We start from the raw sequence: 16,420 nt of genomic DNA, 5'->3' as shown, positions 1-16,420 counted from the left end.
CTCTCTCGCGCTGTCTCTCTCGCGCTGTCTCTCTCGCGCTGTCTCTCTCGCGCTGTCTCTCTCGAGCTGTCCCTCCCGCGCTCTCTCTCGCTCTCGCGCTCTCTCTCGCTCCCTCTCTCGCGCTGTCTCTCTCGCGCGCTCCCTCTCTCTCTCGCGCGCCCCCTCTCGTGCGCGCCCCCTCTCTCTCGTGCGCGCCCCCTCTCTCTCGTGCGCGCCCCCTCTCTCTCGTGCGCGCCCCCTCTCTCTCGTGCGCGCCCCCCTCTCTCTCGTGCGCGCTCCCTCTCTCTCGTGCGCGCTCCCTCTCTCTCTCGCGCGCTCCCTCTCTCTCTCGCGCGCTCCCTCTCTCTCGCGCGTGCTCCCTCACTCTCGCGCGCGCTCTCTGTCTCTCTCGCTCGCGCTCTCTCTCTCGCGCGCGCTCCCTCCCTCTCTCCCCCTCCCTCTCTCCCCCTCCCTCTCTCCCCCTCTCTCACTCTCTCCCCCTCTCTCTCTCTCCCCCTCTCTCCCCCCTTTCTCTCTCTCCCGCGTGCGAGCGCGTGCGTGTTCTCTCTCTCTCTCGCGCTCTCTCTCTCTCGCGCTCTCTCTCTCTCTCGCGCTCTCTCTCGCGCGCTCCCTCTCTTGGGCGCGGTCCCTCTCTCGCGGCGCCTCTCTCGCGCGCTGCGCGCTCTCTCTGTCTCTCTCTCTCTCGCGCGCTCTCTCTCTCTCTCGCGCGCTCTATCTCTCTCACGCGCTCTCTCTCTCGCGCTCTCTCTCTCGCGCTCTCTCTCTCTCGTGCGCTCTCTCTTGCGCTCTCTCTCTCTCGCGCTCTCTCTCTCTCGCGCTCTCTGTCTCTCGCGCTCTCCCTCTCTCTCTCGCGCTCTCGCTCTCTTTCGCGCTCTCCCTCTCTCTCGCGCGCGCTCTCTCTCTCGCGCGCGCTCCCTCCCTCTCTCCCGCTCCCTGTCTCCCCCTCCCTGTCTCCCCCTCCCTCTCTCCCCCTCCCTCTCTCCCCCTCTCTCACTCTCTCCCCCCTCTCTCTCTCCCCCCCCTTTCTCTCTCTCCCGCGTGCGTGTTCTCTCTCTCTCGCGCTCTCTCTCTCTCGCGCTCTCTCTCTCTCGCGCTCTCTCTCTCTCGCGCCTCTCCCTCTCTCTCGCGCGCTCCCTCTCGCGCGCTCCCTCTCTTGGGCGCGGTCCCTCTCTCGCGGCGCCTCTCTCGCGCGCATGCGCTCTCTCTGTCTCTCTCTCTCTCTCTCTCTCTCTCTCTCTCTCTCCCTCCCCCTCTCCCCCGCGCGCGCGCTCTCTCTCTCTCGCTCGCTCTCTCTCTCTCTCGCGCGCGCTCTCTCTCTCTCGCGCGCGCTCCCTCTCTCGCGCGCCCGCTCTCTCTCTCGCGCGCCCCCTCTCTCTCGCACGCCCCCTCTCTCTCACGCGCCCCCCTCTCTCTCGCGCGCCCCCCCTCTCTCTCGCGCGCCCCCCCTCTCTCTCGCGCCCCCCCTCTCGCGCCCCCCCTCTCTCTCTCGCGCTCTCCTCTCTCTCGCGCACCCCCCCACTCTCGCGCGCCCCCAGTTGCTCTCTCTCACGCGCCCGCCGTCGCTCTCTCTCGCGCGCCCGCCGTCGCTCTCTCGCGCGCTCCCTCTCGCGCGCAGCCCCCTCTCTCTCGCGCACCCCCCCTCTCGCGCGCCCCCCCCTCTCTCGCGCGCCCCCCCTTCTCTCTCGCGCGCCACCCTCTCTCTCGCGCGCCCCCCCTCTCTCTCTCGCGCGCCCCCCCCTCTCTCTCTCGCGCGCCCCCTCTCTCTCTCGCGCACCCCCCCTCTCTCTCTCGCGCACCCCCCCCTCTCTCTCGCGCGCCCGCCGTCGCTCTCCCTCTCTCGCGTGCTCCCTCTCTCGCGCGCTCCGTCTCACGCGCGCTCCCTCTCACTCGCGCCCCCTCTCTCTCGCGCCCCCTCTCTCTCGCGCCCCCTCTCTCTCGCGCCCCCTCTCTATCGCGCTCCCTCTCTCTCGCGCCCCCTCTCTCTCGCGCGCCCCCCCTCTCTCTCGCGCGCCCCCCCTCTCTCTCGCGCGCCCCCCCTCTCTCTCGCGTGCCCCCCCTCTCTCTCGCGCGCCCCCCCTCTCTCTCGCGCGCCCTCCCCTCTCGCGTGCCCCCCCCTCGCGCGCCCCCCTCTCTCTCGCGCGCCCCCCTCTCTCTCGCGCGCCCCCTCTCTCTCTCGCGCGCCCCCCCTCTCTCTCTCGCGCCCCCCCTCTCTCGCGCGCCCCCCTCTCTCGCGCGCCCCCCTCTCTCGCGCGCCCCCTCTCTCTCGCGCGCCCCCTCTCTCTCGCGCGCCCCCTCTCTCTCGCGCGCCCCTCTCTCTCGCGCGCGCGCTATCTCTCTCTCCCTCTCGCTCGCGCGCGCGCTCTCTCTCTCTCTCTCCCTCTCGCTCGCGCGCGCGCTCTCTCTCGCGCTCTCGCTCTCTCTCTCTCTCGCTCTCTCTCTCTCGCTCTCTCTCTCTCTCGGTCTCGCTCTCGCTCTCGCGCTCTCTCTCTCTCTCTCGAGCGCGCGCGCTCTCTTCTCTCTTCTCTCTCTTCTCTCTCTCTTCTCTCTCTCGCTCTCTTCTCTCTCTCTTCTCTCTCGCGCTCTCTCTCTCGCGCGCCCCCCCCTCTCTCGCGCGCCCCCCCTCTCTATTGCGCGCCCCCCCTCTCTCTCGCGTGCCCCCCTCTCTCTCTCGCGCCCCCCTCTCTCTCGCGCGCCCCCCTCTCTCTCGCGCGCCCCCCTCTCTCTCGCGCGCCCCCCCTCTCTCTCGCGCGCCCCCCCCCCTCTCTCGCGCTCGCCGTCGCGCTCTCTCGCGCTCGCCGTCGCGCTCGCCGTCGCTCTCTCGCGCGCTCCCTCTCTCCCGCGCGCTCCCTCTCTCTCGCGCGCTCCCTCTCTCTCGCGCGCTCCCTCTCTCTCTCGCGCTCCCTCTCTCTCTCGCGCGCTCCCTCGCTCTCGCGCTCTCCCTCGCTCTCGCGCTCTCCCTCGCTCTTGCTCTCGTGCGCTCCCTCTCTCTCCCGCGCTCTCTCGCTCTCGCTCTCGCTCTCGCTCGCGCTCTCTCTCTCTCTCACGCTCGCGCGCGCTCTCTCTCTCTCTCTCCCTCTCGCTCGCGCGCGCGCTCTCTCTCGCTCTCTCTCTCTCGCTCTCTCTCTCTCGCGCGCTCTCTCGCGCTCTCTCTCTCGCTCGCACTCTCTCTCGCACTCTCTCTCTCGTGCGCACGCGCGCTCTCTCTCTTCTCTCTCTCGCTCTCTCTCTTCCCTCTCCCTTCTCTCTCTCTCTCGCGCTCTTTCTCTCGTGCTCTCTCTCGCGCGCTCTCTCTCGCGCTCTCTCTCTCGCTCTCTCTCTCGCTCTCTCTCTCCCCCCTCCCCCTCTCTGACGCTCTCTCTCTGTCGCGCGCTCTCGCCCCCTCTCCCTCTCTCTCTCTCTCTCTCTCTCACTCTCTCTCTCTCTCTCTCCCTGTCCCCCCCCCCCCCGTCCCTCTCTCCCTCCCTGTCTCTGCCTCCCTCTCTCTCTCTCTCTCTCTCTCTCTCTCGGTCTTTCTCCCACTCCCGCTCCCCCTCTCTCTCGGTCTTGCTCTCTCTCGCTCTCTCTCTCCTCCTCCCCCCCCCCCCCACCTCTCGCTCTCTCCCGCTCTCTCTCTCTCCCACTCCCTCTCTCTCTCTCTCCCCCGCTCTCTCTCTCTCCCGCTCTCTTTCCCCCCCCACCCTTCTCTCTCTCTCTCTCTCTCTCTCTCTGGTTTAGCTCTTTGAGCCTATTCCCCTGTTGAAGGGAGACTAAAATTCTTTCAAAGATCATGAAATGTGAATTTTCAACCAGGGAACGAAAGAGAGCATTGGTGTGCAGACAGTCTGTGTCAATGGCAATGAAAAGAAAGAAATGTGAAGATGTATTTTCATTAAATCCCTGGAACTCAATTCCCTGATTTTTCTTTTGGTTTTCCCCTTTTTCACCCTACTATCCATTTTGTTGGCCTCTGTTTGTCTACTTGTCTATGAAGAGGGATGTTTAAAAATGGGGTGGAATTTAAGTTTGGCCAATTAACGTTTCCTAATTGCCATTGGTTCGAGATAATTTATCTGTAATGTACAGTTATTTCTGGTTAAGTACAGAAACCACATGAGTGTTTTCTTTTAACCTGAGCTAGTTGGTCAGGTAGTTTGGGTCTTTGGATACCTTATTTAAATCTTGTCGCATTTATTACGATTCTTGGAATAATGAAGTTTGATTTCCAGTGTGCTAACGCAGTAAGCCCTGATATTCCTGATTATTATTGACTTCAGTTTTACTTGGGCTACTTGATGACATATTCCATCTAAAGCTCTCTATATATAAAGGGAAGTCATTGTCTTCTGGTCTACAGCTCTTTTGTCCAAGACTGCAAAGAGATTTGGATCAATGTTAAGATTAGGTGTTGAGAATATATTTCAGGTGATTTAACTTTGTGTTAGACTTTAAGCATCATTACAGATATTTTGGAAGATGTCTATCGAGTTTTTTTTTGCCTGAAGGTATTGTGATCTCCATGCTTTTAATTTATCCATTTGCTTTTTTCATTGCTTTTTGCTTGAAGAATTAATATTTGTAACAAAGATTCTAGAAACATTCTGTGTTTGAATAACAGAATTGAATTAAAATACACAGGTTAATTGCTAATTACTGAAGATGTTGGCATTACATGCCATTGCTCAGCTGATGTATGTTCTTTCTGTGAAGTTTAGTAACTTTGCTAAATTATATAACTGAACCTTGCTAATAAAATTATTCAGAAAATGAATAAAGCTTGATTGAAAGCAAGTGTGTGGTCAAGATGTTATGTTTCGTGCTTTGTAACTGACATTTAAAGCTATTTTTTGTTTTAAAATCAATAGACTAAGTTGAGGAAAGAAGCTTTATTTTGTTTGAAAATGGACTTGTTCTGTAATTCTGTTTAATGTTCTATGCGCTAAGGCATAAGTTGAGAAACTGAGCACAGCATCACTTCGACCATGGTACTTTATATAAATGGAAGGATAAGAAGCTAAATAAAGAATTAGGTAACAAGGGTACCATTGAAGCCAAACTTGAGTGGCATGTGCTGTCAGTTAAACAGAAACTAAATTACAGCTTACATGCTCTGTGTTAATGTCTTTAATATAGCACCTTGTTTCAAAACATAAATAATTGAGACTTGAAAACACCTCTTGAAATTGTGGAGAGAATTCAGTTATCATCAGCGCAGACTTGCCCAAAATTGTTACATAGCTACAATATCGTAATCACTTCACCGTTTGGTAACACGAATTAATATTATCATTGTATTCTTAACTCCCAACTTGTTAAATTCTAGAATATAGAACAGTATAAAAATGCATGTCAGAAGAAATAATGGTACAAAATTTAATGGCTGTTTATAGAAAGACGATTAATTGGCAGGAGGTGGATGTTCTGCCATGTGGAAAAGAAGTTTTGGTTTTCAAGAGTTTTGGTTTCTAGGCTGATTAGCTGACAACTCTCTGGGCTAAGCAGTATCAGTGGGATAGATGGCCACTTTTGTGACTGCTGCATGTTAAGTCTTGGACTCTTGGCAATTTGCAGGTAATCTTGCAACACAGATGATTCTTCAAAACACTGGAAACAGTATTCAGAAGTGTTGAATGTGATTTAGATATTGACATCTAAGATGGAGAACAAGAGTTGAATTAAGACGGCACCTAATACTATCAGACAATGTCTAACTAATGAGAGACAACATCCACTATACTTAGACCATTATATAACTGTGAACTTTTTCATTTGGTGAACAAGTCTTTCATATCATTGTATACAAGAGTGCATTGATATGTTGTTATAAAAATTAGAATGCATAATAGCATTGCTGGGAAAGTTGAATGTTCAAGTTATGCTCAAGTTTCTTACACTTCTCGAAAGAAACCATTGATATATGCTATTTCTCTTATTTGCTAAGAAGTGAGGGAAAGAAGTGTGTTGAAAGTTGCATTATGCATTTTGACAATTTAAAATCTGGAAGATTGTGAAAGGAATCCATTCTTAACTGTACATGCAGATCTGTTTCTGAATGTATTTTACTGTTTCTTCCCAAGAACTTTGAGGTTATATTCTCTCTCTCTCTCTCTCTCTTTTCTGATATGGTTATTTCCGGCGTCGTGGTACGAGTGGAGGTTTGAGCCTTCAATATTACTTAACTACCACTAAAGCTAAGGTTTGGCGTCAACCAGTGGAGATATTTCTTACTGATACTGGGAGCAGCCCCAAGTTGTGGTCCACGTAGGCACCAACGATGTAGGTAGGGAACGGGATGGGGATGTAAGGCAAAAATTCAAGGAGCTAGAGTGGAAACTTAGAGCTAGAACAAACAGAGTTGTTATCTCAGATTTGTTACCCATGCCATGTGCTAGCGAGGCAAAGAATAGGAGAGAGAGCAGTTGAACACGTGGCTACAGGGATGGTGCAGGATGGGGGGATTCAGATACCTGGATAATTGGGGTTCATTCTGGGGTAGGAGACACCTCTACAAACAAGATGGTCTACACCTGAACTAGAGGGGTATCAATATCCTTGGGGGGGGGGGGTGCGAGATTTGCTAATGTTCTTCGGGAGGGTTTAAACTAATTCAGCAGGGGGATGGGAACCTGAATTGTAGCTCCAGTGTACAGGATGTTGAGAGTAGTGAGTTCAGGAATAAGGTTTCAAGTTCGCAGGAGAGTACTGGCAGGCAGGAAGGTGGTTTGACGTGTGTCTACTTCAATGCCAGGAGCATCCGGAATAAGGTGGGTGAACTTGCAGCATGGGCTGGTACCTGGGACTTCGATGTTGTGGCCATTTTGATGGTGTAGCCATTTCGAAGACATAGATAGAGCAGGGACAAGAATGGTTGTTGCAGGTTCCAGGCTTGAGATGTTTTCTGTAAGATCAGGAAAGGTGGTAAAAGAGGGGGAGGTGTGGCATTGTTAGTAGAGGACAGTATTATGGTGGCAGAAAGGACGTTTGATGAGTTCTCATCTACTGAGGTATGGCCTGAGGTCAGGAACAGGAAAGGAGAGGTCACCCTTTTGGGAGTTTTCTGTAGGCCTCCGAAAAGTTCCAGAGACGTAGAGGAAAGGATTACAAAGATGATCCTGGATAGGAGCGATAGGAACAGGGTAGTTGTTATGGGGTCTTCAACTTTACAAATATTGACTGGAAACGCTATAGTTCGAGTACTTTTAGATGGGGCAGCTTTTGCCTAGTATGTGCAGGAGGGTTTCCTGACACAGTATGTAGATAGGCTGACAAGAGGCGAGACCACATTGGATTTGGTACTGAGTAATGAACCAGGCCAGGTGTTAGATTTGGAGGTAGGTGATAGTGACCACAGTTCGGTTACGTTTACATGAGCGATGGAAAGGAATAGGTGTATACCGCAGGGCAAGAGTTATAGCTGGAGTCAAGGCAATTATGAGGCGATTAGGCAAGATTTAGGATGCATTGGATGGGGAAGGAAACTACAGGGGCTGGGCACAGTTGAAATGTGGAGCTTGTTCAAGGAGAGCTACTGTGTCCTTGATAAGTATGTACCTGTTAGGCAGGGAGGAAGTGGTCGAGCGAGGGAACCGTGGCTTACTAAAGAAGTTGAACCTCTTGTCAGGAGGAAGAAGGAGGCTTATGTAAAGATAAGGCGTGAAGGCTCAATTAGAGTGCTTGAGAGTTACACATTAGCCAGGAAGGACTTAAAGAGAGAGCTAAGAAGAGGTAGGAGGGGATCTGAGAAGCCATTGGCAGATATGATCAAGGAAAACCCTAAAGCTTTCTATAGGTATGTCAGGAACAAAAAAATGACGAGAGTAAGATTAGGGCCAGTCAAAGACAATAGAGGGAAATTGTGCATTGAGTACAAAGAGAAAAGAGAAGCGCTAAATGAATATTTGTCTTTTTCGTTTGTGAATACTGATGAAAATGTTGTCAAGGAGAATACTGAGATACAGGCTTTTAGACTAGACGGGATTGAGGTTCATAAGGAGGAAGTGTTAGTAATTCTGGAAAGTGTGAAAATAGATAAGTTCCCTGGGCTGGATGGTATTTATCCTAGGATTCTCTGGAACACGGGGGCAGATTGCAGAGCCATTGGCTTTGATCTTTATGTCGTCATTGTCTGCGGGAATAGTGCTAGAAGACTGGAGGATAGCAAATGTTGTCCCCTTGTTTAAGTAGGGGAGTAGAGACAACCCTGATAATTATAGACCAATGAGCCTTACTTAGGTTGTGGGTAAAATGTTGGAGAGGATTATAAGAGATAGGATTTATAATCATCTAGAAAGGAATAATTTGATTAGGGATAGTCAACACGGTTTTGCCTCTTAAACCTTATTGAGTTCTTTTGAGAAGGTGACCAAACAGGTGGATGAGGGTAGAGCGGTTGATGTGGTGTATATGGATTTCAGTAAAGTGATTGATAAGGTTCCCCAAGGTAGGCTATTGCAGAAAATACGGAGGCATGGGATTGAGGGTGATTTAGCTGTTTGGATCAAAAATTGGCTAGTTGGAAGAAGACAGAGGGTGGTGGTTGATGGGAAATGTTCACCCAGGAGTTCAGAATCTAGTGATGTACCGCAAGGATCTGTTTTGGTGCCACTTTTGTTTGTCATTTTTATAAATGACCTTGTTGAGAGCGTAGAAGGATGCGTTAGTAAATTTGCAGATGACACTAAAGTTGGTGGGGTTGTGGATAGTGCGGAAGGCTGTTGCGGGTAACAGAGGGACATAGATAAGCTGCAGAGCTGGGCTGAGAGGTGGCAAATGGAGTTTAATGCAGAAAAGTGTGAGGTGATTCACTTTTTGGAAGGAGTAACAGGAATACAGAGTACTGGGATAATGATAAGATTCTTGGTAGTGTTAATGAGCAGAGAGATCAATGTGCATAGATCCCTGAAAGTTGCCACCCAGGTTGATAGGGTTGTTAAGAAGGCGTACAGTGTGTTAGGTTTTATTGGTAGAGAGATTGAATTTTGGAGCCATGAGGTTCTGTTGCAGCTGTATAAAACTCTGGTGCGGCTGCACTTGGAGTATTGCGTACAGTTATGGTTGCCGCATTATGGGAAGGATGTGGAAGCATTGGAAAGGGTGCAGAGGAGATTTACCAGGATGTTCCCTGGTATGGAGAGAAGGTTTTATGAGGAAAGGCTGAGGGACTTGAGGCTGTTTTCGTTAGAGAGAAGAAGGTTAAGAGGTGACTTAATAGAGACACACAAGATGATCAGAGGATTAGATAGGGTGGACAGTGAGAGCCTTTTTCCTTGTATGGTGATGGCTAGCACGAGGGGACATAGCTTTAAATTGAGTGGTGATAGATATAGGACAGCTATCAGAGGTAGGCTCTTTACTCAGAGAATAGTAAGGTCATGGAATGTCCTGCCTGCAACAGTAGTAGACTCCCCAAGTTTAAGGGCATTTAAATGATCATTGGATAAACATATGGATGATAATGGAATAGTCTAGGTTAAATGGGCTTCAGATTGGTTTCACAGGTCAGTGCAACATTGAGGGCCAAAGGCCCTGTACCGTGCTGTAATGCTCTATGTTCTATGATTCCATTGACTTCAATTTATTCCATGGTTGCTTGGTCTCAGACTTGATCGTATTCTGCCCTGATGTCAAGGGCAGTCACTCCCTGCTCATTTCTGGCGGTCAATCGTTTGTCCATGTTTAGATGAAGGCTTTAATGAGATCAGGAGCTGAGTTCACCTGGAGAGCACAAACTGAGTATTAGCAAGCAAGTTATTGCTGTGTAAAGTGCTTCTTGATAGCACTGTTAATGATATCTTCCATCACTTTGCTAATCGGATGGAGGCTGCTGGAGTGGTAATTGCCCAGACTGCGTTTCAGTCCTTTTTGATATCACTTCATGAATTGAATGAAAACAGCAAGATATAGACAGATCTCAGTAACCCCACAATCATTGGATCAGGTTAAAACTGAGAAGCTGTTGCATCCAATTGTGAATGACTTTGGCAATTTAGCAATTAGAGATGAAGCAATTCAATGAACATTTATGTTGTTAGTCACAATAATGTTCTGGGGGTAAAAAGACAAAACAATAGCGCATCTAATTGCCTTCAACTTTGTATGAGAGGATGATCCTCCTGGCACTCTGTCTCTCAGAGGCCTCACAATCATAGATCACATTTAAAACCAGACTAATTCATTCATCGTGAGCTCTGTGCGCTTTGGATGAGCAAATCTATGGACACTGACAGTATCCAGATAATGGGTTGAATCCCCATCTTCCAGAACTAACCAGGCTGTGTGGAAGTTCTTCCAGAGAGGGTATAAGTCTGACTGTATAGAAAATTTTGAATATCTGTCCTATCGAACTACCAGCCAATCTGCATAGTCCCAATTATCAACACAGTAACAGAAAAGGATATTGATGGTGTTGTCAGGTGACACTTGCAAGGTAGAAATCTGCACAGCAATTAACATTTTGAGTTGCACCTCTTCACCTGACTAATTATATCCTTTCTCTAATCATGGAATGAGTTAAATTCCAGAGGTCAAATAACACAGGCTTTAACATCCAATGGAGGGTAGCAATGAACAGCCTAATAAAACTTAAGTAGTTGGGAATTGGGTGATAGCTGTCCAGTTTCCACTCAATGTCTGATGCAGAGACATGTGGTCACTTCAGCCCATGATATTGCTGTAGATGCTTTTTAAAATAGCTTGTGAAATTCATGTATTTTGAGCTCTTTCATCAATGCTCTTTCCTCCATCGTTAGGCTATGACGGGATTGTTCACCTATAATTGATATAGTCAGGCGTATTGACAATTTCTCAGATATGAAGCAATCAGATCCTGCATCCAAACTTGAGCTGATGAATAGTGATACCATTGCTTCATACAAATGCCAAGCTGTGACTGTTTTCACAAAGGAAAATCCTGACCACTTCCCTATGACATTTAATTGCAATATCGCCGTCAGGTCCCCTCTCATCCTGGAATATCCTGGAAGTCACCATTGCCCCGAAGTTCATATGGACAAATTACATATATGACTATTGTACAAAAATTAGAACTTGAGTAGTAAGTGGCAAGTAGCTTATCTCCCTGATGTCTTTACCTAAAAAGGTACATTAGGAATTTGTCTGAACTGGTGCAAATACAACTACATTCACGAAGTTTGATTCTATCAGGTACCAAGGGATGTGCTTGAAAGGCACCTCATCCACCCCTCTCTACCAGTAGTATGCCATGTTCACAGTATTTACTGGAATCTTTTGATTCTTCCTCAGTTTTATTATTCATTGACAATGTTATTAGCTCCCTTAGTTATGACACTATTCCTTTTATTCTTCAAAATGTTAATTATCATTTGCCTCTGCAAAAACTCTTTGTTCCCTCCAACTTCAGTTTGCTAACCTGATCATCAAGTTGCTGACGAGCCAGAATTTCCTTTTTTGGGCATTATATTTTCGAGGTTCTACCCTAAACCCTTTGTGCTACTTTTGTATGGTTTTAAGGTAGTTAAACAAAGAGACCCTTCAACCCATCATGTCTATGAATAAACCGGTAATTCATTCTAATTGCACTTTCCAAAACTTGGTCTGTAGGTTTGGAAATCTCAACCACTAAACTGGGCAGAGAATTCCAGTCACTCACTGATGTCTGGGTGAAAAAGCTCTTCCCCATGTCCCTGTTAATGAGCCTGATGGCCTCAACATGGAATTCACCAGTTTCCATATAAACTGGAGGAGCAGCATCTCATATTTTGCTTCCGGAGCTTAAAGCAACATAGAATTCATCAGTTTAAAAATATTCTACCTCCTGGTCTCCGCCCAATATCCAACCCTCCCTCTTATTCCTGCCTCTTTGACCTGACACAATCTGTTCATCTTTCTCACCTATCTGCCCCACCATTTCCATGACCTATTGCTACAAAACCCCATCTGCATCCAGCAATCACCATCCCGCCAACCTTCTCCTGGCCCCACCCCCCTTACTCTATTTATTTCTGAGCTCCCTTCCCCCTCCTCAGTCCTGATGAAGGGTGTAAACACAAAACATTGACTTTTCTACTGTTCTGATGTTGCCTGACCTGCTGTGTTCCTCCAGCTCCACACTGTATCGACATTGACTTCAGCATCTGGAGTTTTTGTTATTTCCCCAAATTCTTCCTTCTCAAATCACTGCTACTTTTACTTACAGAAGTTCCCTCAAAGCCTAAAAGTATTTATGTACACTTCTGGTCATCTCTTTTCCTACTGCTTGGCGTTCAGTTCTCTGCTATAAGCTGTCTTGCATGTTTTGTGAAACAAATTCCGTTTTAACCTGCGTTTTTGGTTGGGGGAGAGGGGTTGCAGAAAACAAAATGTACTTAATGCTGTTCTTCACGAATCCTTATGGGCATTTTTTTGTTTTGTCAGGTGCATTCTTTAAATATCTTAAGAGCTCTGTTTAGAGACACTAAATTAGGTGAAAACGTCATTCCATATGTGGCAGAAGGAATACAAGCAGCCATCCTCGGCTTTACGTCTCCTGTGTGGGCAGTAAGTCATAACTTGTTGACATTCTTTGGAAATCTGGTAATTGGATGTTTTTTTCTGGAACCAATATGACCAAAACCAAAAGAAAAAGACGTGAAACCAAAATACACACAAAGCATTTATTGTAAAATGTGTAGTGTCCTGAGTTCTCAATGTTATTTTATCTTGCCCTTGTTTTCAAGTTATAATGTCAATGCCCATCGCTGCACAGTTAAAATGCTGTTCTGCTCAACAGATGAGTCAGTCATTTGCCCTGATTCAAATTGATGAGCTATGCACAGTTCATGCGGGCTCATGTTATGGACATTCCAATTTTAATGGGAATGAATTATTGCTAAATGTATTTTTATATTGTTTACACAATTCTTGGGAGGGTTCATGTGGTAATATTAAAATTGAAACGTTACAGGTGTAACACAAACATGTTTAGTTTCCTAGGAATGACACAGCGGGACTATCTAACTAAGAATTTTAGAGCTTTATATTGTAACCCCAAATAATTCCTATTTCAGCAACTATACATTTGGGTATAGAATCATTGAAGGTACCAAAGTAGAGATTAACTGAAGTGCTGGTGTACAAGTCCAACGTTCTATTTATTATTTCACCAGGGCACCCATTGTTATTAGATTTGATTGTGGATGTTCTTAGATTTTGAATGGCTTGTTGTGATGGTAAATAAATTTACCTTATTACAGATTGCATTTTAATTGACCAAACTGCTCAGGTGGCAACCAGGAAGATAGTTGATTAAAATCAAAGTTCTGGAGACATAAAGTTAATGTTCCAAATTTGATATGCCTTGTTGGAGCTCTGAAGTACTCATACTGGACTAAAAGTGTTAGCTTTGTTTGTTTCTTTCGACATAGGTACTGTAAGACCTGCTGAGTTGATCAAATACTTTGTTTTAATTTCAGATCTCCAATACATGACTTCTAAATTGTTGGTTAAATTAAGCCTTTGCACTGTTTGTGTTGCCAGTGTGCATGCTTCCTCTTCTATTTCCAGTTTGTTTATACAACTTCTTTTGACCTGTGTGGAAAACAGAATTGACAATATCCATATCAAATAATATTGATTTTAATGTGAAGGATTAAGTGTGGTTGAAAGAATTTGTAACTCATTGACTCACTGAAGTCTGATGGAAAATTTGCAAGATCCTATGTAAAGCTCAAAAGATTTCTTAACTGAAACAAATTTAAACTGTGGGGCAAGAAATGGCTTTTAAAGAGTCTGGCTGACTTTTTGTGGAGTATGATATTTGCAGAAATGGCTCAGCATAACCAACCAAATCAAACAAACTTGCTCTAAAATAAATAACCCTAGTTGCCAAAACCTGAAGTATAATCTAAAAGTCTCCAAAAGACATCTTGGTTGTGGATGTAATCCTTCCTTAATTTGTTTACCAAAGGAAAATAAAAGTCCTGTTTATTCCAGTCTTTAATTATTGGGTTAAGGAAAAATGACACGTTAGTTGTGGCTTTTGTATAGTTCACGTGACTTTGCTGCACAAAGATGGCATTATATTGCGTTTGCTGAGTATAAAGACTCAAACTGTGAGATATTTAACCACTATTATTTAATATACTTTTTAATGTTCCTGAATGTAGGTTTATTTTTGATTACATTTATTCACTGACTTGGAACTGACTTCTCAGATCTGAGGCAGGATTAAGTCTACAATTTTACTTACAGTAAAGTGAACTGCACCTTGTTGTTTATCTAACTAATATTAAATAAAAGGTGCAGCCAGAATCAACAGTACAGATAACAACAGAGTCTCAAATTTAGAATAGATGTTTTTTTTCACAGCCTGGGGACAGAAGTAGCAGATCACACTCAGCCATTTCAACCCTGAAGTTAAATCCAGTGTCACCTCTGCCAGCTTTGCATAAAATCATTTTGCATAGTCAGTCTAATTCCTAAAAAGCAGGGACACACCGCAAAGACATCCTTAATTTGGCAAAGATTGTCGATAAAACTAGAAATTTTACTTGGCTCACTGTGTGCCCTTTTATCCACAAGTCAGAAAGTTATGGTCTCAGTTCCACAGATTTAAACACAATCAACACTGAGCTTCAGGCCAGTACTGAAGAAGTGCTGCTGTGTCAAGGGTGTCCTGTTTTGGATGAGGCATTAAACTGAGTCTCTCTGGGATAAAGAACAAAAAAAATGTATTAACTCACTTTGCTCATTCATTTGACTTGCCTAATTCTTAACCGTCTGGTTTATCAGAAATTTTAAATCTTCAAAACCAGCACTGACATGAGTAACCTTGAATATCTTGAACAAATCAGCCATATAGAAACAAAGAAAAAAAGCCCAGTTTCTTGGAGATGTCTTTGATAATCCACTTCAGAGTTGTGTTTTGAGGCTGTGGCAGGTGGTTATGGTTTTCTATCTTGTCAACAGTGACATCTTATGAATTGCCTTTAATTGGCTATGTATTTGCATTTTCAAGCAACTTGAGTCTAATTTTCTTGAGGAACATTTCTGCCACATAGGCCTTTAGATCTTGGAATGTCTCAGATTTCTCCATAATGCATATCACTTTTGGATTCCTGTAGAATTCATTTGTTTCTGTTCTTTAAATGTAAAATGTGTACAGTAGAAGTGCAGAAACAAATTTGAAAAAAGAAGTGGACAAGGAAGGTTTCATGCAGTCCATAACATTTTCTCCTTGCTTTTGATTACCAGGTGCGAAATTCTTCTACTTTGTTGTTTAGTGCCCTGATTACCAGGATATTTGGAGTCAAAAGAGGAAAAGATGAACATTCTAAGAAAAACAGGTAAAATTTCACCCATGTTTGTTTCATCATTAAATATATTTTCCAAAGAATTACTATCTCAAACAAACTCTTTTTTCCCCTAAGTCCAGCTATTCTTGTATTCATTACTTGCATTTTTGAAATTTGGTGGCACTCTTCTACTTTTAATTACGATGCAGTATAGCAAGCTGTGTATGCACATTTTGTCAGAACTGTGCTGCCTGTCTTATTGGTGAAGGCTCCTGTAAGCAGTATTGGTGTCAGGGCGCATGAAATACATGTGTGTTCAAGTGATTTCACGTGCCTGATAGCGACTGCTGCCTGGCAGTAAACAAGTGAGACTGGCAGACCAATTTTGCATGATCCTGCACTGTTTATAATCTCGCTTCTGAGAGAATGTGGTTTGAAAGTGATTTAGGGAATGGGGAAGTCTACCTGTTTTTCTGATATCTAACATTCTGCATGCAAAGTGTGCTATAAATTCAGATCATTCAGCCCATCAAGTCCACACCAATTCACCTAGCTTACACATCCCTGGACACTATGGGCAATTTATCGCAGCCAGTCCATCTAACCTGCACATCTTTGGACTGTGGGAGGAAACCAGAGCACCCAGAGAAAACCCACGCAAACATGAGAATGTACAAACCCCACATAGACAGTCACCTGAGGGTGAAATTGTACTCAAGTCGGTGGTGCTGTGAGGCAGTAATGCTAACTACTGTGGCACCATGCTGCCACAATTTAGAACTGAGGGATTAGGAAGAATCATTTTAATCAGAGGGTGGTGAATCTTTAGAATTCTATGCCCAAGCCTACACAAACTCAGTTCTTAGCTTATTTTGGCTTATAAAGTCAAGGCTTGCTGAGTTACCTCATCTTTTATTCTGTAGGCCTTCGTATTAATTATTTACAAATTAAAGTTTTTAGTCAACGTTTCTCATCTACATAGTTCTCGTGCCATTCAATTATATGACAAAGCCCGCTTTTAACTTAAGAAAAATTCATGAAATACGTGGATGATAGTTGTAGAAGTCCTGAGTACCTTTGTTTTACCTCTGACTTATTCAATTACTGAATGATGCAATTGTTTAAGTAGTGCAAACAAATTGTGATGTAGATTCACTTCTTATTTTTGTCTATTTTTGTTAATGTATGATTCC

At 46.0% G+C, this 16,420-nt stretch overlaps 1 protein-coding gene across 2 annotated transcripts in view; it reads left to right on the top strand.

Moving 5' to 3' along the window:
* thada (THADA armadillo repeat containing) overlaps positions 1–16,420 on the top strand; it is a 387,510-nt gene that overhangs the window by 110,888 nt on the left and 260,202 nt on the right. For both annotated transcript variants that reach the window (XM_048536483.2, XM_048536484.2), the window contains exons 24-25: positions 12,370–12,492; positions 15,187–15,278. In XM_048536483.2, the coding sequence (XP_048392440.2) occupies positions 12,370–12,492; positions 15,187–15,278 (215 nt within the window). The remainder of the gene's footprint in view (positions 1–12,369; positions 12,493–15,186; positions 15,279–16,420) is intronic.

Source organism: Stegostoma tigrinum, chromosome 9 (genome assembly GCF_030684315.1).
Source record: "Stegostoma tigrinum isolate sSteTig4 chromosome 9, sSteTig4.hap1, whole genome shotgun sequence".
NCBI classification, from domain to species: domain Eukaryota; kingdom Metazoa; phylum Chordata; class Chondrichthyes; order Orectolobiformes; family Stegostomatidae; genus Stegostoma; species Stegostoma tigrinum.
The sequence above is the reverse complement of the archived record's forward strand: the minus strand, read 5'-3'. Positions and strand labels throughout refer to the sequence as shown.